Raw genomic sequence first — 26767 nt, forward strand, 5'->3', positions numbered from 1 at the left:
TGGGCAAGGGGAATGGGAGAGTGAGGGCTCTCCTTTCTGCTGCTCATTGGGGCCACAGCTGGAAGGCGTCTGGGCCTCCCAGTGCCCCCCACTGAGACGTCACTCTCACCTTCACCCCTTGCCTGGCCCCTGCCTGCTTCCCAGGACCCCCGGGGCAGCAGCACCTGAGTCTTCCCCTTTCTAAAGAATAGAGATAATAATAGTAATAATGAGTGCCTGCCAAGTGCTGGGCACTTCACACACACTATCTCATTTAATCCTTAGAATAATCCTATAACATAGATGTTAGGTTCCCCATTTTGAAGATAAACTGAGGCTCAGAGAGACTGAATCATTTGCCCAAGATTACACAGCCAGGCAGTGAGAGAGCTGGGATTTGAACCCAGGTCTCCATTGCCCACACCTCACAAGAGAAAGGGCACTCCCACAGGTGTCCGCTGCTGCTTCAGCCTCCTCCACCCTGACCAAGGTTAGGTTCAGCTTAATAAAGAGTAAGCCCCGCCCTACCCAGTTTGACTCAGTGGATAGAGCATCAGCCTGCGGACTGAAAGGTCCCAGGTTCGATTCCGGTCAAGGGCACATGCCCAGGTTGCCGGCTTGATGCCCAGGTTGCTGGCTCGATCCCCAGTGAGGGGCCTGCAGGAGGCAGCCAATTGATGATTCTCTCTCATCGTTGATGTTTCTATCTCTCTCTCCCTCTCCATTCCTCTCTGAAATCAATAAAAATAAAAAAATAAAGAGTAAACCCCAGGCTGGCCCCGGGAACTTGGGCCCTATTTGAGGGGAGACCAGTGAGACTGATGTGAGTTCTCTTTCTCTGACTCAAGTGGGTCCCCAAATGAGAAGGAAACAGGAGGCCTGTCAGTGAATTTTTCTTACCTCACTCCACAGCTCTGTCCCCACACCAGGGCCATTCTTGTTCTCTCTCCGGGACCCTAGATGTACCCACACACATCTGGGCCCCTCACTTTAGGAGCCGGTTTGGCCACCCCGGTGGGAGGGGATTCCTGGACCTGATGCCCTGCTCCAAGAGGCCAGCACCCTCCTTGAAAATGCTGGTGAAAAGATCCCAGTGAGCCCCAGTGCCCTGCGAGCTGTTGGTCAGCCAGGCCTGTCCCCACAGGGTCCTGCTAAGGTGGTCAGTCTCCTAATGCCAGAAACTAAAGGGTCTTAGAAACCATCTCGCCTGACTCTCCTATTTACCGACAGTGAACTGAGGCGGGAGACGGAAAATGACTGTCTCATGGTTTGACTGTCTCGTGGTTAGTGCCCTGGCACTCGGGGAAGGAGGAAGGACAGGGCGCTGGCAGGGCTGTGAGAGGGCGCCAGGTCCACCCTGCCTCCACTTCCCCTCCCATGCAGAGCTCAAGGGCAGATCTCGGTTTGATGAAGCCTGAAGCATATACCTCTTGGGGCATCTTAAAAAATATAATACACAATTGGGTAATAGAAGGGGCTCGTGCAAGTGAGCAGCCCTGAAGTATGTTCCACCAGCTTCCGGGCAAACCACCTCTGGAGGAGCTGGAGTGTGGGCATGACCTTGAGGGCTGAGCAGAAAGGAGCTGAACTGTAGGCGGAGGGCTGGCCCCTCCTCAGTGGTGCAGGGGACAGGGTGGGCGGGATGGGGGGAGAGGCAGCTTTGGGAGTAGTTTGAGAGGATCAAGCCATGGGCACTTGCAAAGGCCCCACCCCAGTGACCCCCCACCCACCCCAGGGGGCGAAGGGGTAAGATTCTCCCACATGAGGTCCTTTCCCCCTCCCCCCACTCTGCCTCATCCCAGCCCCATCCTCAGGAAGGTGGGATGATACCTCCCCAGGGACGGCCTTGGGAATCGGCAATGTCTGGAGATCTGGCCAGAAGACCTCAGTGGAAGGCAGCATCGTGTTCTCCACCCGGAGGCCCACAGGCACCCCACCTTCCCACCCCCATGCACCCAGCTCTCAGAAGGCTGGGGTCACAGGGATGTTCTCTGAGTAGGAGATCCAGACAGCTATGTCCTGAGGGAATCCTTTCCCCAACTCCTCTCTTTCCTCCAGGCTGGGTGGTCCTGAGCCTGCCAGCAAGTGTGTGAACTCATGAGTGTGAGCCTGACCTTGTCCTCCCCACAGCTGAGCTAAGTGGCCACTTCTGTGTGCTGGACTTAGGGGTGTATCAGCTGTAACAACAATAGCGAGCTCCTCTCTGCTGCCTCATGGTGTCCTCCACACAATCACCAACATAATCACACACCAACCTGGTGAGGCTGCTGTGTTCTGTTATTAATCCTGTGTAATAGAAAAAGAAACGTACAATATATGGAAATTGGAACTGGGACCCATGCTCATTCCTAACTCTACATCGCTTCTTTATTTACTCAGCATAAAAGCTAACAGTTAGTGAGAACTTGCCATGGCCAAGCAATGGGCTACATACATTAGAGGGTTTGTCTAATTCAACCCGCATTTTACAGAAGAAGAAACAAAGGCTTAGTAAGGTTAAGAAACTGAAATGGGGGTGTTATAATGTAAATCAAAGGACGCCTTCACCAATAAGCCAAATTTATTTGGAGTCTTTTTCATTTCACTAGCACTAGCGGGCCCAGAGGAAATATTGCTTCTCAAATTCTAGGGTCAAAATAGAGGAAGTCTTTCCTACTTATATGTTTTTCAGCTCTTTGTCTTCCAAATTTGGAATGAGACTTCTGGACCTTCTGAGAAAGAGGTCCTGTGTGCTGGGAAGGGGCCATGAGACCACATCTCAAGGCCTGGCCTGGAACCAGCAATGACAACTCTGTCTGGGGCATAGTTTATGGCCTCTCCGGAATGGGAGTAGTCTTATTTTTCCCTATTATTTAAGCAAGCAAACATTTACAGAAGCCAGAATAGCAGGGTTAAAATTTTAAACAGCAGTTTTTACCCAAGATGGAGGGGAAGTGGGACTTTAGGACTCCAGAGTCTGGGATCTTGACTTCTGTGCTACATCTGCCTGGGGAAAAGTTAGGAAATTTGTTGGCACCTTCTTCCCTCTAAGTTTCAGTTAGGCTAAACCAAGTTTTGCCACCGTAACAAACTGCAAAATCTCAAGGTTTAACATGACAAAGTCAGTCAGGCAGCCCCCTCCATCGGGTAGTATACCATCGGAGGCACATAGCAAGCAAAGTGAGAATGGGTAGACTGTAGGTGGTCATTAAAGGCCAGTCCTGGAAGTTGCTTGCATCACTTCCAACCACATGGCCCTGGCCAGACTCAGTCGCTTGGTGCAGAGCCCAACACTACAAGGAATCCCAGGAAATAGGGTCTTCCTGGGTCCCCATGAAGGGAAAATAGTGAACGCAGCACTCTCTGCTTCATCATCTCCTTTTCAATGGCTCTTCTTCTCCACAACTAGCCCCACCCCCCACCCCCATGCCCACTGACCGTTCCATGTGTCCCTTCTGTGCTCCTTCTCACAAAACCTTGTTCTCAGCAAATCACCAATCAATCTCCCAGAGGTATCCTATATAATAAAAGGTTAATATGCAAATCGACCAAACGGTGGAACAACCAGTCACTATGATGCACACTGACCACCAGGGGGCAGACACTCAACGCAGGAGCTTCCCCCTGGTGGTCAGTGCGCAGCCAGAAGCCGGGCTCACCAGTGGGCTCATGGCTGGCAAACACAGCTCCCGCCTCCTCTCACGCCTCCACTGCAGGCAAGCGGTAAGAAGCAAGGGGTCCCGGCCTGCAAGAGTCCCAGACTGGGAAAGGGATGTCTGACTGTGGTCAAGAGGTCCCAGACTGCAAGAGGGCGCGGGCCGGGCTGAGGGACCCCCTCTAGTGCACGAATTTCGTGACCAGGCCTCTAGTTAATAAATGGCATTCTCAGGAGTTTTTTCTCCTAAGAGTATTTGCTTTTTATCAAGAGCTATTCAATACCGAAAGGCCGTAAACAGCCAAAGGAATCCTATATAATAAAAGCCTAACATGCAAATTGACCAACCAGCAGAATGAGCGGTTGCTATGATACACACTGACCACCAGGGGGCAGGCGCTCAATGCAGGAGCTGTCCCCAGCCCGCAGGCCCCAAGCCAGCCAAGGCGGGTGCCAGCAAAGCCCCCGCCCCCCCCACTGCCGATCGCCCTGCCAGTTGCCTCCCTCTGCAGGAGGCGATGGGTGGTGGTGGCAGCAGGGGGCAGGGCTGGTGAGTGGGCAGTACCAGGTTGGCCAAGGCGGGTGCCAGCGGGGGCCCCAATCACCCCACTGGTCGCCCCACAGATCAGCTCTGATCGCTGGCCAGGCCTAGGGACCCCACCCGTGCACGAATTTCGTGCAACGGGCCTCTAGTGAATATATAATGGTTGAAGTTGAGGCCCAATAACAAACAATATTAGATATTTGAGGAACATCTTATCTGTGCTGACTTGCCTGGAGCAAGCTTCAGACTGAAGGGCTCTGAGCCACCACCATCACCCTTTCCCCTCCCTCCCTCTACCTCTAGTCTTGACTGGCAGGATACTGAGCAACTGGGGTTGGCTAGAGCCCATTCCCATCAAGGAGAAAAGTGGAGGCTGATAAAAGGGGGTTTGCCATCAGCTGAAATTCCAGTCCCAGAGCTACCTATGCAGAGCTTCCCTTACTGCTTATCCTTCCCTCCCCCTCCCCCACCCCCCACAGCAAGGTTCGACTGTTCTTTTAGAAGCAGAGCATCAAGGATTAGTTTGTAGCAGTACACAATGCAGGGACCTTGGGGGTGGGAGGCTGACCCTCCAGGCTGCTCCCCTTTCATGCTGTTGGGGAGACCAACATGCTGTGATTAGGAGCTTCCTGACCCCATCTTCATCCAAGGAAGATGGACAAACCCCTCTACAGAGGACAGGTCTCCATCTGGAGGCATTCCCTGGGGTGCAGAGCCCAACAACACTACAAGGAATGTAGTGCCATGGCAATGCCAAGGCCCATTATCCTGTCGCCAGAAGCCTGGTCATGTTCAAGGGGCTTGTCCCTGCTGCTTCTTCACCACCCGCGCACCCGGGGGTGCTCTGATCCCATCCTGTTCCATAAACTCCAGCACCTTTAGAAACAAAGCACATCTGGTCCTTTGTTCCTTTTTGTTCTTTTTGTTCCTGAAACTCCACAGCCCCTCCGATGCCTGTAGATAGATACACACACGTACACACACAAACATAGACCTGTACACAGCTGTACTCAGGCACACACTGGCCTGTAAACATACTCCCAAACATACCGACTAAAGACACACAGGTACACGACAGATGCATGAACACAGAGATTCAGGTATGTATGGATGCAAAGCTACACCAGACATACACATTCAGAGATGTACACAGACATATAGGCCTATCCATAAATACCCAGAGATGTATAAAATATTCACATCTCAAACAACACATTGACACATAGAGATTTGACCAATAAAGATTTCCATATACACTGGTATACATACACAGGTATTAAAAAATGACTCATGTGCACACCAAGATACATATACACACATGCACATGTACATCTACAGAAATACTTGTACATTTTCCCTGAGCCTCATGTAGAACTACAACCCAGGGCTCCCTGCCCTCTAAAAACCGAGTCTCAGGTCCAGCTTCCCTCTTCATCAACTCCAGAGACTTCCTGGACCCTAGGACTCCACCTGGAACAAAGAATAGCAACAGTCTTCCCTCTCAGTGTCCCCAGGGTCTGAGAAAGTGGGGGCAGAAGCAGAGGCCTGGAGCTAGAGAGCTGGAATGGGACCCACACTGCCATCAGATGCCCTGATGTTGGCCCCAAGGCTCTCCCGGTGGGAGGTACTCCCTCCTGAGAATGTGGCACCTCCAGGGAAGGAGGGTGGGGTTTGGGGAGAGGGAGAAGGATTGGGACAGGAGCCACCCTCCTGGGAATGGGGAACACATATCAGAAGAAGTTGGGGCCTTTGGACTCACCCACACGTGGCTGGGAGAATGGAAAGTAAGGGGCAGGATCAGGCCAAAAAGGCACAGGGCTAGACAAGGCTACCCTTCCCTCCCTCCCATGTGGTTACAGCAGGTAGGATCTCACAACTGTTAAACAACAGGCCCCAAATGGGGTCACTTGTGCTAAGCCCACCCAAACCAAGACGTAATACCTAACCTAGTGCAGTCTCAGCCTCCCCAAGGAATGTCACCCTTAACCAGTCAATCTGAAATGTCACCCTTAACCAGTCAACCTGAAATTGCCTGGTCAGCACTAGTGAGGTCATTCTTTTTAAAAAAATCCTCACCTGGGGATATTTTTCCATAAATTCTTATTTAATTTAATTTTCTTTCTTTCTTTCTTTCTTTCTTTCTTTCTTTCTTTCTTTCTTTCTTTCTTTCTTTCTTTCTTTCTTTCTTTTAGAGAGACAGAGAGTGTGGAGGGAGGGGGAGAGAAAGAGAGAAAGAAACATCAATGTGAGAGATGTGTTGGTTGCCTCCCACACATGCACTCTCCAACAGGAGTGGGGGGTGGGGGACAGGGATGGAGGCTGCAACTGAGGTACATGCCCTTGACCTAGGGCTGATGCACTATCCACTGAGCCAAACCAACTAGGGCTGGTAATCCTCTTGATAGACCCCTTCCAAAGAAAGGTGACCTCCCCTGAAACAATGCATTATTTGCTAGAACCTTCCTTCTGCTCCCTTTCGCCTATAAACGCCTTGCATTTTTACAGCTTCTCAGAGCTTCTTTCTCTTTGCTGGATGGGATGCTGCCTGATTCATGAATCGATGAATAAAGCCAATTTCATCTTTAAATGTACTCAGATTTTGAACAGTTTTCCAGTTCTTGAATCAGTGATATCACCCGCATTTGGAAAGCCGCCCCACTCCCACCCCACCCCGCACCCTATGCTGAATCCAAACAAAGCAGGAGGGCCAGTTCCCCACCCCACCCCCAGCCCACCCCCAATGAGAACTTCCCCCAGATCGGGAGTGGGTGCGGGGTAGGGGTGGGGGGCAGGGAAGGGGTGGAATCTCCAGCCTGGGCTGAGAAGGGTCTTGGGACAGCCACCCAGCCCTGGCTCCGCCCCTAGGTAGCGCTGGAGCCAAACCCCTCAGCGCCTCACCCCAATTCCCACACCCCTGTGGGCTGCTGGCCATCCTTTACTTTCCTCAAAGCACCCCCCCCTTCCCCCAGAAGTGAGGGCTTCCATGATTTCTGACCCCAGGAGTCCTCCAATGAGCAATGAAGAAACAAGAGTCAGGAAATGCGGTGGGAAACATGGCTTTATGACCAGGAGAGGCGGGGAGTCCAGCCCAGTGCTCAGGGTGGGCCAGGGGCGGCCAGGAGGGGTGTAGGGAGGGGACTCCAGGCAGGATCTCTTCCAAGCCACTGGCTTAGATGGAGCAGATGAAGGGCAGACGTCTTCCGCAACGTGTTCGTCGCCATTGACCCCCTAGCAATTGAGAGCACAGTGATGTCAGCAGCAGTCAGAGTGTGGCCCGTGCCCCCCTTGCCCTCCCATTGTCATGATATGTTTGCCACACACCCACCCAATAGCTTGTGTTTGTTGAGTGTTCACCCCAGCAAGACAGGGTGCTGAGTGCTTTCTGTGGGCTCCTGGCTAATCCTCACAATGACTCCCAGAGGGACATGCTGGCATCATCCCCACTGCACAGATGAGGAACCTGAGGCTCAGCGGGGAAACCACTTGCCTGTATGCCAGTGGGCAGGTGGCAGAGCTGGGATGGGAATTGTGGCAGCCTTCCTCCAGCGTGTATGGCCTTAGCCATAGACCTGAGTCCCTCACATCTGGCATTCAGCCATTCCTAATTCCCACATCTCTCCCTGTCCCTCACCCACACCTTTCATTCACCTCAGCTACTCTCATTTGTCACCTCAGTAGCAGAGGAAGGAAAGGAGCTCCCAGGCCCCCAGCTGAGCTTCGTCTGTGAGGATGGAGAGCCCCCATCCAGCCCTCACACAGGGCACCCCCTCTCCCTACTTCACAGCCCTCCTCACAGACAGGACGTTGGTTCTCCAGTTGTGGGGAGGCTGTGAGTTTGAGGAGGAGATGTGCTCAGGCAGCTCAAAGGGACAGTGTGTAAGAGTCCACCTTGCCATCCCTTCCCTTTGCCCTGGTGCCCAGTCCCCCTCACCTCTGGTGCATAGGCTCACACAGCGGCCGCGCCCAGGATGATGAGCCCAGTTACTAAAATTTACAGCGCTCCCATCGATCCAGTGTAACTTGGAGCACTAGAACAAGAGAGGGGATAGGCTGGTCAGAGGCAGTGGTCCAGGAAGAGACAGTTCCAGAGGTTCCAGACAATGCCCCCTGAGTGTCCCTTTCTGGGCACTGCCCACCCAGCTAGAAGCCAGATATCCAGGAGACCCACCCCTCAGGGTTCCCAGGCGATCACAATGGAAGAGCAGTGGTCCCTCCCCGCCTCACACAGCCGGGCTTCTCAAACTTTCTGTGAATACAAGTCTCCTGCGGATGTTTGTAAAATGCAGATGCTGATTCAGGAGGCTCAGATGGGGCCCAAGACTGTGCATTCCTAACAAGCTACTAGGCGATGTTAATACTGCTTGGCCCATGGACCACACTTGAGTAGCAAATATAATAGCACTTATTCACCCACTATCCCAGAACCACTCTGAGAGAAGGACCCCATTTTACTAGACATGAGAAATCCATTCAGCTGGTAAGTGACCAAGCTGGGCAAGAAAGAGATCTCCTGACTCCAGTGGTGTGCTGGTAACTGTTTATCAACCAGCTCTGGGGGAAGCTGAGAAGGCAGAGTGAGGGAGGAACCCTGATTTGTAACAATAGCCTATTTCCTTGGGGTAAATACACCTGCCATGGCAGATTTCATGCCACAGGCATGAAGTCCCTGGACATGGAGTTGGGAAGAGATGCGCACAAACACCAGTTCTCTTTAGCCAGCACCCACCAGCTCCCCTACTGCCTCCCACAGGAAGGTCACTTGGGTGCTGGAATGAGGCCTGATGCCAGAGAGACCTTCCTGTACCTGGGAGGTGGCCCCTCACTTACCCAGCCCCTGATTTTGCCTCCAATCCAGACCCGGGGTTGGTTGACCTGACTGGCCAAGGACCTGAGTTGATTGTTGACGCAGCGGTTGTGGATAGAGACAAGGTTGCCGTTGTAGCACCTCCTGCAAACTCTCTGCAGAAAGAAGAGGTGGGGTAGATAATTCACTGTGTGTTTTTCCCCCCCTCACGTTCCTGATACTCCAAGAGAGAACTCTCCATCCCTGGTGAGGTCAGAAATCAGGGATGTACTTATTCCTTGAAGCCTATTTCTTGCTCCTTTATCTGTCACTAGGAACTTCATGCAGGAAATAATAATACTAATAATAATCTTAGCCACTGTTTACTGGGAGTTCACAATGACTCAAGGACTGTTCCAAATGCTTTCCATGTATGACCTCATTTAATCCTCACCACAACCTAAGAGATTGGTACTCTATATCTCCATGGTACAAGTACAGATCCTGAAGCTCTGAAAGGTGAATGACTTGCCCAAGTAACATGCCAATGACAGGTGGAGCCAGGGTTTAACACAGGTATATCTCATACCAAAGCTCTTTGTCTAAATCAGTGATTCTCAAAGGACTGTCTCCAGACCAACTACAATGTAGTTACTACATCATCATCATCATCCCCATTGCACATATATGCTCAGAGTCAGGGCCCGTTCCACTACCCTTGGTCCTAAATGCAAACTCTTAGGCCCCACCCCAGACTTGCTCACCCTGAAATCTATGCTTCCACAAGACCTCTAGGAGAGTCTGCTGCACACTAGGGTTTGAGAACCACTAGTCTAAATCAATAGGGAGCAGGAGGTGGAACCCACTCTCTTCTCCTGCCCCTGGACCTCCTTCCACAGTAGCCTCCCTGCCACTTACCCGAGCGCCTCCAAATGTTTTGCACTTCCGCACCAACACGTAGCGGCAGGTCTTGCACTCAGGACTGCCGCTTATTTCCACTGTGTCCTCTGCCCTGGGGCACTGCAAGTTCTCCTCTCGGGCACCTGGGTCTGACTCCATGGCCTTCTCATCATCCTCAAATGCATCTTGGCAGCTGGAAGCCTCCATCTGCTCTCCTTCAGACTGAATCGCCTCCTCAGTCAGGCATGACTCTCCCTCCTGCTCCCCTGAGCCTTCCAGATCCTGGCTCAAGTCTGCCTGTGACTCTTGGCTGTCCAGATAGGGGGCATCATTCCCTGGGAAGAAGAGGTAACCTGCCATCAGGTCAGGGGCTCCCTTCTTCTGGGACCACGGAGAGCTCTGACCACCTCACTCAAGCCTTCCTAGTGCCTCCTTCTGGAGCCTAGGCCAGAAGGATCTGCTCCCTGTTGGGTGAGGAGAGAACTCACACAAAGGGGTGAGCACCTGGTGCTGGCTGACAGGTGTGTATAAGGGGTAGGAAGAAGCTGCTCTGAGAAGGTGGGTGGTTTTTGTTGGAGGAGGAGGCCTGACAGAATGTTCAGGTCACATTTCTGAGCCCAGGAGAGATCTTACCTGAGGGGAGTTGGGGCCACTGAAGAAGGAAAAGCTGTGGCCTGGCCCAGAGAGCCAAAGAGGTTCCAGAAAGAGGAGAAGGGGTCAAGCTGGATGAGAAGGGAACGGAGGACTTACCCACATGAAGAGCAGCAACTGTCCCCAGCAGGAGGAGCAGCAGGAGCAGGGGGAGTTTCATAGTCACTGGTTCTTGTGGCAGGGACACAGCTTCACTTCCCGCCCTGGGGCTGTCCTGTGTGTCTGCACGGCCTGTCTCACAACAGAGATGCAATGTTTGTTTGAGTAGCTGATTAAAGGGCAAACTAGAGAGCTTCCTTCTCCCCCAGTGAACACATGCTGACCTGGAGAAGCAGGAAAAGTCCCTTTTACCTGAGGGCTCCATCACTGGGCCCAGGGACAGCACTTAGCCCAGACCCTGCCCCTGCAGGAACAGGTCTGCTCAGGGTCAGGACAAAGTGTAAGGACAGTGGCCATCAGGGTCCGAAGGACAGGCCTCCAAGGTGTTTGCCATATAAGCTTCTGCTTCCTCCCAAGCCTTGGACCGCTCCTCCCTGGGCAGCTGGGTGAGCACTCACCTCTCAGGAGTACAAGGCCTTCACTCTTGGTGTCTCTGACTGCTAGGTCCCAGAGGAAGTTCTTATATTGGGCTTTTGGGGAAGTGGGAAGAGGCCAGGATGATTGCCCCAGTCTGGGGTGCTGGGTAGGGGGGCTGATAATAAAGCATTTGCTCAATTCTCTCACCTGCTCCCTGCCAGGACTGCAGGGACCTGCCTCCTGGGGTCCACTGACATATATGGGTGTCCAAACACCCAGTGGTGCTGGAGAAGACCCCAGATGTCTACTGCCCAGATGTACTTACTATTAGCACCCCTAAAGTGCCCCAGTCTTAACCCCAGGAGAAGCCTTCTTCTGGTCAATATCCCAGCCAATTAAGTGGAGCATCCTGGGATGCTGGGCACCACCAGGAGAGGAAGGAGAAGGATGAGGGAGTCCCACACACCTGAGTGTTTGTCTAGACCAGGGACTTCATATGCATCCCATCCCAGAATCTTCATGTTCTCCTCAATCCCATGAGACTGTATGATGACCCTAACTTCACAGGTGTGAAAAATGAGATTCAGAGAGGGAAATCCCCTTGCAAGTGTGCACAGGAAGTAGGGAAATGGGATTCCTAGTCTTTTGGCTCCAAAACGTCCTATCTATTGATCATCTATCTATCTACCTATCTACCTCATTCTATCTCTCCCTCCCTACTCCCCTCCTTTCCTCTCTTTCTCGTTCTCACTCTAGTTCTCCCTCTTCCTCTTTTTTTCATCTTTAATGTGTGAAAAACTTATGCTCTTTCTTCTATGCGATAGATCTAGACCAAGGTTCTCAACCTTTGCACTGTTACTATTTGGAGTAAAGTAATTCTTTGTTGTGTGTTGGGGGAGGGGGCTGTAGAGAGTTTAGCAGCATCCCTGGTCTCTACTCACTAGATGTCAGGGGTACCTTCCCCCATCAATCTGGTTGTCCCCCAAGGTTATCAAAAACATCTCCACCTATTTCCAAATGTCCTTTGGGGAGCAAAGTTGCCTCCGTTGAGAATCACTGATCTAGAAAATGCCATTTAGTCCAACCTCAAGGCATATCTTCAGGCCAAGAAGGGACAGCTGCCATGAAAACCTTCATGTAGAATCTTTCAGAAATCCTGGGGGCCACCCTCCCCATCCCCATCCTCATCTCCTACCAGCCCTGTGTCACCACCAGGGTCAGGACTGGGTGGCAGTGAGTGAGGAACTCATCTCAGGGGCAAAGTTTAAGGGGGCACTAAAGAATTCAGTAGTCAAGATAAATGAAAGGCTTTCTTGCAATATTCCCTGGAAATAAAAAAAATGCAAAAACATCTCTGGTGAGTAAAATATAAAAACTTTAATCAATCCAGATCCAGCCACATTCACTGCAGTCGGATGAGAGGCCAACAAGTGCAGAGCCCTGGTGCTGCTGGATATCCCTGCCGGGAGCTAGTGGCCTTGGCAGGGTGGGCGACCCACTCTGTGACATTCCTCTGGGCAGTCATATTTCTTCCTCAGACCCCAGCCCAGCCCTCCAGGCCTCAGGGCACCAGGGACAGGTAGCCCACGGGGTGAAGAGGCCTTCCCTGCCTCTGATGTCCCAGGAGACCTACAAATGGAGAAGTGTCTGAGAAGTCACTCCTGGGCCTCATTGCAGGGTAACGGTCTTGGCTGTTATCTCTCTGACCCAACAGACCAGATCCTCACCTTATCTAACGACATGGGGTGGTGGTAGTGGAGGGATTGACCAATTGTGGGGCCCAAGAACCTGGTCTTGGATTTAAAGTTTGAGTCCACCCTAGGTTGGGTGGGGGAGCAGATGGAAGAGATAGACCCCTCCCCAGCATTCTCCTCCCTCTGGGAGCCCAGGCCAGGGGCATCATATCATTGGCTGGTTGGGATGCTCAGCTGCCTCCAAGAGCCAGACACATGATGAGCTTTACACACACTTTCCCTTGAACAGCCCTGTGTTACAGATGTGGAAACAGCACCTCAGAGAGCTTGAACATGTTGCCCAACATTACACAGCAAGTCAGAGACAGGCCTATGGGCAGGTCTTCCAGCTCCTTGTCCCCCATGGCTGCCTTCCTCTGCCTCCTCTCACTCACCTCCCTTCTCTACATCCTGCCCCTCCCCCTGTCTTCTTAGAACTCAAACCCCAGGCAAAGACATTCCAATGGCTTCAGTGACTAGAGTAATGTTGGATTTAAAACAGGAAATAACATTTTTGAAGGCCCACCACAGACCAAACACTTTGCTACATGAAGGCTGTGACATCTATTACCCCACTTAATCTTTATAATCATCCTACAAAATAGGTATTGCCGTCTCTAGTCTACACACCTACTACAGAAGCTCAGAGAGGTTCAATGACCTGCCCAACTTCCTACAACTAGAAAGGAGTGACACGGCTGACTCCTAGGTCCTTGCTTCTTTGATTCCCCCAGACAGTCTGCATTACTCCCCATCAGTCCATCCAATGCTGCCAACGTTTTCAGCATCCGTGAAACTCTGACTGTCTGGCTTATGTTTGCATTTATGTTCCAAGGGGTTTCACACTCTGCCTTTTGTCTCAAGGGTCAGTCCAGTCCCACATTAGGCATTGGGTGTGTCCTAAGAGTAGTGTGATGCAAATGAACGGCAAGTCCCAGAGTGTCAGTTTTCTCATCTGGGAGCTGAGGTTATGACAGAATCTGCCTCTAATGAGATCAGCTCCAATAAGGCTCTCAGTTCAGGGCTGGGACCTGGGGCTGTCAGGAAGCCAGGACTGGAACTGGTACCTGTGTTCAAAGATAAGCACTGTCTGGATTGCGCTCCCGCTCTGTGCTGGCACAGTGGACAGAACTCCAGGGGTTCCGCCCTAAAGATGGAGCTTAGCTTCACAGGAAGTGTGGGATCTGGGATTTCTAGTCCTTCTGGCTCCCAAATATTCTATCTATCATCTATCTATCTATCTATCTATCTATCTATCTATCTATCTATCTATCTATCTATAGATAGATATCACCTCTTTCTCTCTCTTGTGCACACTTGCAAGGGACTTTCCCTCTCTGAATCTTCACCTTGTTGGGATGGTGAAGCCCATATTTTGGGATGTAAGGTGTGTCCTCTTATTTCATTACTTTTAGTTTTATATTTTTAATCCTCACCCGAGGATAATTTTCCAGGGAGTTTCAGAGGGAGTGGAAGCGAGAGGGAAAGACAGAGAGAAATATTGATGAGACAGGAACAGATCCATTGGTTGACTTCCACATGTGTCCAGGGTCCTGGGACACGGAAGGAGCCTGCCACCAAGGTATCTGCCCTTGACCTGAATCCAACCCGGGACACTTCAGTCCGCAGGCCAGTGCTCTATCCACTGAAACAAACCAGCTAGGGCTGGTAATCCTCTTGATAGACCACTTCCAAAGAAAGGTGACCTCCCCTGAAGCAATGCATTCTTTGGAAGAACCTTCCTTCTGCTCCCTTTTGCCTATAAACGCCTTCCATTTTTACAGCTTCTCAGAGTTTCTTTCTATTTGCTTGATGGAATGCTGCCTGATTCATGAATCAATGTTAAAGCCAATTTCATCTTTAAATGTACTCAGTTAGATTTTTAACAGTCCTCCAGTGCTTGAATCAGTGATATCACCCTGATTTTGGAAAGCCGCCCCACTCCCACCCCACCCTGCACCCTATACTGAATCCAAACAAAGCAGGAGGGCCAGTTCCCCACTCCCCAGTCCCCACCCAATGAGAACTTCCCCCAGAACTGGAGGGGTGGGGGTGGTGGGGAAGGGGTGGAATCCCCCAGCCTGGGCTGAGAAGGGTCTTGGGACAGCCACCCAGCCCTGGATCCGCACCTAGGTGGCGCTGCAGCCCAACCCCTCAGCGCCTCAACCCCATTCCCACACCCCAGTGGGCTGCTGGCCATTCTTTACTTTCCTCAAAGGCACCCCCCCCACACACACACACCCCAGCAGGAGTGAGGGCTTCCAGGATTTCTGACCCCAGGGAGTCCTCCAATGAGCAATGAAGAATCAAGAGTCAGGAAATGCAGTGGGAAACATGGCTTTATGACCAGGAGAGGCGGGGAGTCCAGCCCAGTGCCCAGGGTGGGCCAGGGGCAGCCAGGAGGGGTGTAGGGAGGGGACTCCAGGCAGGATCTCTTCAGCGCCACTGGCTTAGTAGGAGCAGAGGAAGGGCAGACGTCGTTCACAACATGATTGTCGCCAATGACCCCCTTGCAGTAGAGAACACGGTGATGTCAGCAGCAGTCAGACTGTGGCCCATGCCCCCCCTTGCCCTCCAATTGTCATATGTTTGCCACACACCCACCCAATAGCTTGTGTTTATTAAGATTTCACCCCAGGAAGACAGGGTGCTGAGTGCTTTCTGTGAGCTCCTGGCTAATCCTCACAATGACTCCCAGAGTGCCATGCTGGCATCATCCTCACTGCACAGATGAGGAACCTGAGGCTCAGCGGCGAAATTACTTGCCTGTATGCCAGTGGGCAGGTGGCAGAGCTGGGATGGGAATTGTGGCAGCCTTTCTCCAGCGTGTGTGGCCTTAGCCATAGACCTGAGTCCCTCACGTCTGACATTCAGCCATTCCTAATTCGAACATCTCTCTCTTGTCCCTCACCCACACCTTTCATTCTCCTCAGCTACTCTCATTTGTCACCTCAGTAGCAGAGGAAGGAAAGGAGCTCCCAGGCCCCCAGCTGAGCTTCGTCTGTGAGGATGGAGAGCCCCCATCCAGCCCTCACACAGGGCACCCCTCTCCTTACTTCACAACCTTCCTCACAGTCAGGATGTTGGTTCTCCAGTTGTGGGGAGGCTGTGAGTTTGAGGAGGAGATGTGCTCAGGCAGCTCAAAGGGACAGTGTGTAAGAGTCCACCTTGCCATCCCTTGCCTTTGTCCTGGTGCCCAGTCTCCCTCACCTCTGGTGGATAGGGTCACACAGTGGCCATGCCCACGCTGATGAGCCCAGTGATGAAAATCTACAGCAGTCCCATCAATCCACTGTAACTTGGAACACTAGAACGAGAGAGGGGATAGGCTGGGTCAGAGGCTGAGGTCCAGGAACACAGACAGATTCAGAGGTTCCAGAAAATGCCCACTGAGTGTCCCTTTCTGGGCACTGCCCACCCAGTTAAGAGCCAGATATCCAGGAGACCCACCCCTCTGGGTTCCCAGGTGATCACAATGGAAGAGTAGTGGTGCCTCCCCCACCTCACACAGCTGGGCTTCTCAAACTTTCTGTGAATACAAGTCTCTTGAGGATCTTTTTAAAATGCAGATGCTGATTCAGGAGTCTCAGATGGGGCACAAGACTGTGCATTTCTAATAAGCTACTAGGTGATGCTAATACTGCTTGGTTACATATGAGTAGTATATATAATAACACTATTCACCCACTATCCCAGAACCACTCTGATAGAAGGACCCCATTTTAGACATGAGCAAGCCATTCAGCTTGTAAGTGACCAAACTGGGAAAGTAAAGGATCTCCTGACTCCAGTGGTGTGCTGGTAACTATTTATCAACCAGCTCTAGGGGAAGCTTAGAAGGCAGAGGATGGGAGGAACCCTGATTTTTCACAATAGCCAATTTCCTTGGGATAAATACACCTGCTATGGCATCAAATCACTGAACATGGAGTTGGGAAGAGATGCACACTATCACTAGTTCTCTTTAGCCAGCACCAGCCTCCCACAGGAAGGTCACTTGGCTGCTGAAATGAGACCTAATGCCAGAGAAAACTTCCTGTACCTGGGAGCTGGTCCCTCACTTACCGTGGGCCTGATGATTCCTCCAATCCAGACCCAGAACTCATTCAACTGACTGGACAAGCAGTGGAGTTGATTGTTGACACTGAGGTTGTGGATAGAGACGAGGTTGCCACTGTAGCACCTCCTGCAGGTGTCCTGCAGAAAGAAGAGGTGGAATAGAGAATTCACTGGTTTTTTCCCCCTCAAGTTTCTGAGTCTCCAGGGGAGAGTTCTGCATCCCTGTTCAGGTCAGAAATCAGGGATCTACTTGCTCCTTCAATCCTACCTCTTGCTCCTTTATCTGTCATCGGGAACTTCTTGCAGAAAATAATAATAATACTGAGAATAATCTTAGCCACCGTTTACTGGGAGTTTACAATGACTTGAGGACTTTCCATGTATTACCTCATTTAATCCTCACCAAACCTAAGATGTTGGTACTATATAATCTCCATGGTGCAAGTGAGGATCCTGAAGCTCTAAAGGTAAAGTAACTTGCCCAGGTAACATGCCAATGATGGGTGGAGCCAGGGTTTAACACAGGTATATCGAATACCAAAGCCTTTTGTCCAAATCAGTGAGTCTCAAAGTATTGTCCCCCAGACCAACAATATCATAATCACCTAGCACTTGGTCCTAAATGCAAACTCTTGGGCCCCACCCCAGACTTGCTCACCCTGAAATCTATGCTTCAACAAGACTTCTAGGAGAGTCTGCTGCACACTAGGGTTTGAGAACCACTAGTCTAAATGAATAGGGAACAGGAGGTGGAACCCACTCTCTTCTCCTGCTCCTGAGCCTCCTTCCATAGTAGTCTCCCTGCCACTTACCCGAGCGACTGCAAATACACGGGGAGTCTGCACCAACTTGTAGCGGCAGGTCTTGCACCCAGGACTGCCGCTTATTTCCACTGTGTCCTCTGCCCTGGGGCACTGGAAGTTATCATCTAGGGCACCTGGGTGCGACTCCGTGGCCTTCTTGTCCTCAAAGGCATCTTGGCAGCTGGAAGCCTCCACCTGCTCTCCTTCAGACTGAATCCCCTCCTCAGTCAGGACCAACTCTCCCTCCTGTTCCCCTGAGCCTTCCAGATCCTGGCGCAGGTCTGCCTGTGAGTCTTGGCTGTCCAGATAGGGGGCATCATTACCTGGGAAGAAGAGGTAACCTGCCATCAGGTCAGGGGCTCCCCTCTTCCAGGACCACGGACAGCTCCAACAGCCCCACTCAAGCCTTCCTAATGCCTCCTTCTGGAGCCTAGGCCAGAAGGATCTCCTCCCTTTTGGGTGAGGTGAGAACTCGCACAAAGGGGAGAGCACCTGGCGCTGGCTGACAGGTGTGTATAAGGGGTAGAAAGAAACACTTCTGAGAAGGTGGGTAGTGTTTGCTTGAGGAGGAGGACTGACTGACAGAATGTTCAAGTCACATGTCTGAGTCCATGAAAGATCTTACCTGAGGGGAGCTGGGGCCACTGCAGAAGGAAAAGCTGTGGCCTGGCCCAGAGAGCCAAAGGGGTGCCAGGAAAGGAGAAGGGGTCAAGCTGGATGAGAAGGGAACGGAGGACTTACCCACATGAAGAGCAGCAACTGTCCCCAGCAGGAGGAGCAGCAGGAACAGGTGGAGTTTCATAATCACTCGTTCTTGGGTAGGGACACAGATTCACTTCAGGTTGTGAGTCTGCTCACTGTGTCTGCACAGCCCCTGTCACACAACAGAGATGCAATGTTTGTTGGAGCAGCTGATTAAAGGGCAAAACAGAGAGCTTGCTTCTCCCCCAGTGAACAGACGCTGACCTGGAGAAGCAGGAAAAGTCCCTTTTACCTGAGGGCTCCATCACTGGCCCCTACAGGAACAGGTCTGCTCAGAGTCAGGACAAAGTGCAAGAATAGTTGCCATCAAGGTCCGAAGTGTTTGCCATATAGGCTTCTGCTTCCTCTCAAGAATTGGACCCCTCCTCCCTGGGAAGCTGGGGGAGCACTCACCTCTCAAGAGTCTGAAGTCTTCACTCTTGGTGTCTTTGACTACTGGGTCCCAGAGGTAGTTCTTATATTGGGCTTTTGGGGAAGTGGGAAGAGACCAGGATGATTGCCCCAGTCTGGGGTGCTGGGCAGGGGAGCTGATAATAAGGCATTTGCTCAATTCTCTCACCTGCTCCCTGCTGGGACTGCAGGGACCTGCCTCCTGGGGTCCACTGATACATATGGGTGTCCAAACACCCAGTGGTGCTGGAGAAGACCCCACATGTGTACTGCCCAGATGTACTTACTATTAGCACCCCTAAAGTGCCCCAGTCTTAACCCCAAGAGCAGCCTTCTTCTGGTCAATATCCCAGCCAATAAGTGAAGCATCCTAGGATGCTGGGGACCATGATAGTAGGAAGGAAGAGGTGCCCACCTCCTGATTGCTTGTCTAGACCAGGGACTTCATATGCATCCCATCCCAGAATCTTCATCTTCTCCTCATTCCCATGAAAATGTATGATGACCCTAACTTCACAGGTGTGAAAAATGAGATTCAGAGAGGGAAATTCCCTTGCAAGTGTGCACAGGAAGTGGGGGGAATGGGATTTTTAGTCCCATTGGCTCCCAATCTATATATATATATATATATATATATATATATATATATATATATATATATATATATATATCACCTCTTTCTCTCTCTCCCTTTCTCCCTTCTCCCATCCCTCCCTCTTTTTGTCTTTCTCACTCTAGTTGTCCCTCTTCCTCTTTCTTCATCTCTAATGTTTGAAAAACTTATGCTCTTTCTTCTATGCTATAGATCTAGATCAAGGTTCTCAACCTTTGCACTGTTACTATTTGGAGTAAAGTAATTCTTTGTTGTGTGTTGGGGAGGGGGCTGTAGAGCCCTGGTCTCTACTCACTAGATGTCAGGGGTACCTTCCTCCATCAATCTGATTGTCCCCCAAGGTTATCAAAAACATCGCCACCTATTTCCAAATGTCCTCTGGGGAGCAAAGTTGCCTCCATTGAGAATCACTGATCTAGAAAATGCCATTTAGTCCAACTTCAAGGCATATCTTCAAGCAAATAGGAGACAGCTGCCATGAAAAGTTTCATGTAGAATCTTTCAGACACCCTGGGGGTAACCCTCCCCACCCCCATCCTCATCTCCCACCAGCCCTCTGTCACCACCAGGGTCAGGACTAGGGGGCAGTGAGTGAGGCACTCATCTCAGGGGCAAAGTTTAAGGGGGCACTAAAGAATTCAGTAGTCAAGATAAATAATGCTTTCATACAATCTTTCTTGAAAAGAAAAATAAATGCGAAAACATCTCTGGTGAGTAAAATATAAAAACTTTAATCAATCCAGATCCAGCCAAATTCACCGCAGTCCAATGAGAGGCCAACAAGTGTCGAGCCCTGGCACTGCTGGATATCCCTGCCGGGAGCTACTGGCCTTGACAGGGTGGGTGACCCACTCTATGACATTCCTCTGGGCAGTCATATTTCTTCCTCAGACCCCAGCCCAACCCTCCAGGCCTCAGGGCACCAGGGACAGGTAGCCCAGAGGGTGAAAAGGCCTTTCCTGCCTCTGCTGTCCCAAGCGACCTACAAATGGAGAAGTGTCTGAGAGGTCACTCCTGGGCCTCATTGCAGGGTAACGGTCTTGGCTGTTATCTCTCTGACCCAACAGACCAGGTCCTCACCTTATCTAATGACATGGGGTGGTGGTAGTGGGGTGATTGACCAATTGTGGGGCCCAAGAACCTGGTCTTGGATTTAAAGTTTGAGTCCACCCTAGGTTGTGGGGGGAGGGACAGATGGAAGAGGTAGACCCCTCCCCAGCATTTTCCTCCCTCTGGGAGCCCAGGCCAGAAGCATCATATCATTGGCTGGTTGGGATGTTCAGCTGCTCTCAAGAGCCAGACCCATGATGAGCTTTACACACACTTTCCCTTGAACAGCCCTGTGTTACAGATGTGGAAATGGCACCTCAAAGAGTTTGAGCAAGTTGCCCAAGATCACACAGCAAGTCAGAGACAGGCCTAACGGCTGGTCTTCCAGCTCCTTGTCCCCCATGGCTGCCTGCCCTCTGCCTCCTCTCACTCACCTCCCTTCTCTACAGCCTGCCTCATCCCCCTGTCTTCTTAGAACTCAAACCCCAGGCAAAGACATTCCAATGGCTTCAGTGACCAGAGTAATGTTGGATTTAAAACTGGAAATAACATTTTTGAAGGCCCACCACAGACCAAACACTTTGCTACATGAAGGCTGTGACATCTATTACCCCACTTAATCTTTATAATCATCCTACAAAATAGGTATTGCCGTCTCTAGTCTACACACCTACTACAGAAGCTCGGAGAGGTTCAATGACCTGCCCAACCTCATACAACTAGAAAGGAGTTGCATGGCTGACTCCTAGGTCCTTGCTTCTTTTATACCCCCAGACAGTCTGCATTACTCCCAGACAGTCCATCCAATGCTACCAACGTTTTCAGCATCCGTGAAACTCCGATTGTCTGGCTTATGTTTGCATTTATGTTCCAAGGGGTTTCACACTCTGCCTTTTGTCTCAAGAGTCAGCCCAGTCCCACATTAGGCATTGGGTGTGTCCTAAGAGTAGTGTGATGCAAATGAATGGCTAGTCCCAGAGTGCCAGTTTTCTCATCTGGGAGCTGAGGCTATGACAGAATCTGCCTCTAATGAGATCAGCTCCAATAAGGCTCTCTGTTCAAGGCTGGGACCAGGGGCTGTCAGGAAGTCAGGACTGGAACTGGTACCTGTGTCCACAGATAAGCACTGTCTGGATGCGCTCCCGCTCTGTGCTGGCACAGTGGACAGCACTGCAGGGGTTCCGCCCTAAAGATGGAGCTTAGCTTCACAGAGCTTAGCTAGCACCTTGTTGGGATGGGAAAGCTCATATTTTGGGATGTAAGGTGTGTCCTCTTATTTCATTACTTTTAGTTCTATATTTTTAATCCTCACCTGAGGATAATTTTCCAGGGAGTTTTAGAGAGAGTGGAAGCGAGAGGGAAAGACAGAGAGAAATATTGATGTGACAGGAACAGATCCATTGGTTGACTTCCACATGTGTCCAGGGCCCTGGGACTCGGAAGGAGCCTGCCACCAAGGTACCTGCCCTTGACCTGAATCCAACCCGGGACACTTCAGTCCGCAGGCCAGTGCTCTATCCACTGAGACAAACCAGCTAGGGCTGGTAATCCTCTTGATAGACCCCTTCCAAAGAAAGGTGACCTCCCCTAAAGCAATGCATTCTTTGGTAGAACCTTCCTCTGCTCCCTTCTGCCTATAAATGTCTTCCATTTTTACAGCTTCTCAGAGTTTCTTTCTATTTGCTGGATGGGATGCTGTCTGATTCATGAATCGATGTTAAAGCCAATTTCATCTTTAAATGTACTCAGATTTTTAACAGTTTTCCAGTACTTGAATCAGTGATATCACCCTGATTTTGGAAAGCCGCCCCACTCCCACCCCACCCCGCACCCTATGCTGAATCCAAACAAAGCAGGAGGGCCAGTTCCCCACTCCCCAGTCCCCACCCAATGAGAACTTCCCCCAGAACAGCAGGGGTGTTGTGGTGTGTGTGGGAGGGAAGAGGTGGAATACCCCAGGCTGGGCTGATAAAGGTTTTGGGAGAGCCACCCAGCCCTGGATCCGCACCTAGGTGGCGCTGCAGCACAACCCCTCAGCGCCCCAACCCCATTCCCACACCCCAGTGGGCTGCTGGCCATTTTTTACTTTCCTCAAAGCCCTCCACCCCACCCCACCCTTGCAGGAGTGAGGGCTTCCAGGATTTCTGACTCCGGGGAGTCCTCCAATGAGCAATGAAAAATCAAGAGTCAGGAAATGCAGTGGGAAACATGGTTTTATGACCAGGAGAGGCAGGGAGTCCAGCCCAGTGCCCAGGGTGGGCCAGGGGCGGCCAGGAGGGGTGTAGGGAGGGGACTCCAGGCAGGATCTCTTCCAAGCCACTGGCTTACTAGGAGCAGAGGAAGGGCAGACGTCGTTCACAACATGATTGTCGCCAATGACCCCCTAGCCGTAAAGAACACAGTGATGTCAGCTGCCAGCAGAGTGTGGCCCGTGCCCCCCTTGCACTCCAATTGTCATGATATGTTTGCCACACACCCACCCAATAGCTTGTGTTTGTTGGGTTTTCACCCCAGGAAGACAGGGTTATGAGTGCTTTCTGTGAGCTCCTCACAATGACTCCCAGAGGGACGTGCTGGCATCATCCCCACTGCACAGATGAGGAACCTGAGGCTCAGCGGGGAAACCACTTGCCTGTATGCCAGTGGGCAGGTGGCAGAGCTGGGATGGGAATTGTGGCAGCCTTTCTCCAACGTGTATGGCATTAGCTATAGTCCTGAGTCCCTCGCGTCTGGCATTCAGCCATTCCTAATTCGCACATCTCTCCCTTGTCCCTCACCCACACCTTTCATTCACCTCATTTGTCACCTCAGTAGCAGAGGAAGGAAAGGAGCCCCCAGGCACCCCCAGCCAAGCTTCATCTATGAGAATGCAGACCCCCCATGCATCCCTCACACAGGGCACCCCCTCACCCTACTTCACAACCCTCCTCAAAGACTGGACATTGGTTCTCCAGTTGTGGAGAGGCTGTGAGTTTGAGGAGGTGTGCTCAGGCAGCTCAAAGGGACAGTGTGTAAGAGTCCACCTTGCCATCCCTTCCCTTTGCCCTGGTGCCCAGTCCCCCTCACCTCTGGTGCATAGGCTCACACAGCGGCCGCACCCAGGATGATGAACCCAGTTAGTAAAATTTACAGTGGTCCCATCAATCCAGTGTAACCTGGAGCACTAGAACAAGAGAGGGGTAGGCTGGGTCAGAGCATGAGGTCCAGGAAGACAAACAGATCCAGAGGTTCCAGAAAATGCCCATTGAGTGTCCCTTTCTGGGCACTGCCCACCCAGCTAGGAGCCAGATATCCAGGAGACCCATCCCTCAGGATTCCTAGGTGATTACAATGCAAGACCAGTGGTCTCTTCTCCCCTCACACAACGGAGCCTCTCAAACTCTCTGTGAATACAAGTCTCCTGCTGATCTTTTTTAAATGGAGCTGCTGATTCAGGAAGCTCAGATGGCGCCCATGACTCTGCATTCCTAACAAGCTACTGGGCGATGCTAATACTGCTTGGTCCATTGACCACACTTGAGTAGCAAATATAATAGCACTTATTCACCCACTATCCCAGAACCACTCTGAGAGAAGGGCCCCATTGTAGACATGAGTAAGCCATTCACCTTGTAAATGACCAAGCTGGGCAAGGAATGGATCTCCTGACTCCAGTGGTGTGCTGGTAACTGTTTATCAACCAGCTCTGGAGGGAAGGTGAGAAGGCAGAGGGTGAGAGGAACCCTGATTTTAATGATAGCCAATTTCCTTAAGATAAATACACCTGCTGTAGCATGAAATCACTGAACATGGAGTTGGGAAGAGATGTGCACAATCACCAGTTCTCTTTAGCCAGAACCAGCCAGCTCCCCCACTGCCTCCCACAGGAAGGTCATTTGGTTGCTGAAGTGAGGCCTGATGCCAGAGAGAACTTCCTGTACCTGGGAGCTGGCCCCTCACTTACCCAGCACCCAACGGTGGCTCCAATCCAGACTCGGGCTTGTTGATCTTACTGGTCCAGAAGAGGAGTTGATTGTTGACACTGAAGTTGTGGATAGAGACAAGGTTGCCTCTGCGGTACCTCCTGCAGGTGTTTCGCAGAAAGAAGAGGCGGAGTAGGGAATTCACTGGCGGGTTTTCTCCTAAAGTTTCTGACTCTCTAGGGGAGAGTTCTCTATCCCTGATCAGGTCTGAAATCAGGGATCTACTTGCTCCTTCAAACCCATCTCTTGCTCCTTTATCTGTCACCAGGAACTTCTTGCAGGAAATAATAATACTGAGAATAATCTTAGCCACCATTTACTGGGAGTTTACAATGACTTGAGGACTGTTCCAAATGCTTTCCATGTATGACCTCATTTAATCCTCACCACAACCTAAGAGTTTGGTACTGTATATCTCCATTGTACAAGTACAGATACTGAAGCTCTGAAAGGTGAAGTAACTTGCCCAGGTAACATGCCAATGACGGGTGGAGCCAGGGTTTAACACAGGTATATCGAATACCAACGCCTTTTGTCCAAATCAGGATTCTCACAGTACTGTCTTCCAGACCGACAATATCATCATCACCTGGCACTTGGTCCTAAATGCAAACGCTTAGGCCCCACCCCAGACTTGCTCACCCTGAAATCTATGCTTCAACAAGACCTGTAGGAGAGTCTGCTACACACTAGGGTTTGAGAACCACTAGTCTAAATGAATAAGGAACAGGAGGTGGAACCCACTCTATTCTCCTGTCCCTGGTCTTCCTTCCACAGTAGCCTCCCTGCCACTTACCTGAGCGTCTGCAAAAGTTAGGAGAGTCTGCACCAACACGTAGCGGCAGGTCTTGCACCCAGAACTGCCGCTTATTTCCACTGTGTCCTCTGCCCTGGGGCACTGCAAGTTCTCCTCTTGGGCACCTGGGTCTGACTCCATGGCCTTCTCATCGTCCTCAAAGGCATCTTGGCAGCTGGAAGCATCCACCTGCTCTCCTTCAGACTGAATCACCTTCTCACTCAGGACTGACTCTCCCTCCTGCTCCCCTGAGCCTTCCAGATCCTGGCTCAGGTCTGCCTGTGAGTCTTGGCTGTCCAGATAGGGGGCATCATTCCCTGGGAAGAAGAGGTAACCTGCCATCAGGTCAGGGGCTCCCTTCTTCTGGGACCACGGACAGCTCTGACCACCTCACTCAAGCCTTCCAAATGCCTCCTTCTGGAGCCTAGGCCAGAAGGATTTCCTCCCTGTTGGGTGAGGAGAGAACTCACACAAAGGGGTGAGCACCTGGTGCTGGCTGACAGGTGTGTATATGGGGTAGGAAGAAGCTGCTCTGAGAAGGTGGGTGGTTTTTGGTTGAGGAGGAGGCCTGACAGAATGTTCAGGTCACATTTCTGAGCCCAGGAGAGATCTTACCTGAGAGGAGCTGGGGCCACTGAAGAAGGAAAAGCTGTGGCCTGGCCCAGAGAGCCAAAGGGGTGCCAGAAAGAGGAGAAGGGGTCAAGCTGGATGATAAAGGAACGGAGGACTTACCCACATGAAGAGCAGCAACTGTCCCCAGCAGGAGGAGCAGCAGGAACAGGGGGAGTTTCATAGTCACTGGTTCTTGTGGCAGGGACACAGCTTCACTTCAGGCTGTGGGTCTGCTCTCTGTGTCTGCACAGCCCCTGTCACACAACAGAGATGCGATGTTTCTTTAAGTAGCCGATTAAAGGCAAACTAGAGAGCTTCCTTCTCCCCCAGTGAACAGCTGACCTGGAAAAGCAGGAAAAGTCCCGGAGGGCTCCATCACTGGCCCCTGGGACAGTATTTAGCCCAGACTCTGCCCCTGCAGGAGCAGGTCTGCTCAGGGTCAGGGCCTATTTTACTACACTGAGGACAGAGTAGAAGGACAGTGGCCATCAGGGTCCGAAGGACGGGCCTCCTTGGTGTTTGCCATATAGGCTTCTGCTTCCTCTCAAGCCTTGGACCCCTCCTCCCAGGGCAGCTGGGGGAGCACTCACCTCTCAAGAGTCTCAGACCTCCATTCTTGGTGTCTCTGACAACTGGGTCCCAGAGGCAGTCCTTATATTGGGCTTTTGGGGAAGTGGGAAGAGACCAGGATGATTGTCCCAGGCTGGGGTGCTGGGCAGGGGAGCTGATAATAAGACATTTGTTCAATTCTTTCACGTGCTCCCTGCCGGGACTGCAGGGACCTGCCTCATGGGTTCCACTGACACATATGGGTGTCTAAACACCCATGTGTGCTGGAGAAATCTCCAGATTTCTACTGCCCAGATGTACTTACTATTAGCCCCCCTAAAGTGCCCCAGTCCTAACCCCAGGAGCAGCCTTCTTCTGGTCAATATCCCAGCCAATGAAGTGGAGAATCCTAGGATGCTGGGGACCATGAG

General features: G+C 51.5%; 1 protein-coding gene across 1 annotated transcript; it reads right to left on the reverse strand.

Annotated features, from left to right (window-relative positions):
• Positions 1-7326: 7326 nt before the first annotated feature.
• Positions 7327-25968, reverse strand: LOC307109358 (proteoglycan 3-like; the record flags this gene model as incomplete). Its single annotated transcript, XM_079788044.1, has 9 exons — positions 7327-7385; positions 8089-8185; positions 8985-9116; positions 9859-10175; positions 10591-10662; positions 11049-11120; positions 16802-16937; positions 17612-17925; positions 25908-25968. 9 exons carry the CDS (start codon positions 25966-25968, stop codon positions 7327-7329), a joined length of 1260 nt encoding a protein of 419 aa, XP_079644170.1.
• Positions 25969-26767: the final 799 nt, after the last annotated feature.

This window comes from Cnephaeus nilssonii (genome assembly GCF_951640355.1).
Source record: "Cnephaeus nilssonii genome assembly, chromosome: 13".
In the NCBI taxonomy this organism is placed as follows: Eukaryota; Metazoa; Chordata; class Mammalia; order Chiroptera; family Vespertilionidae; genus Cnephaeus; species Cnephaeus nilssonii.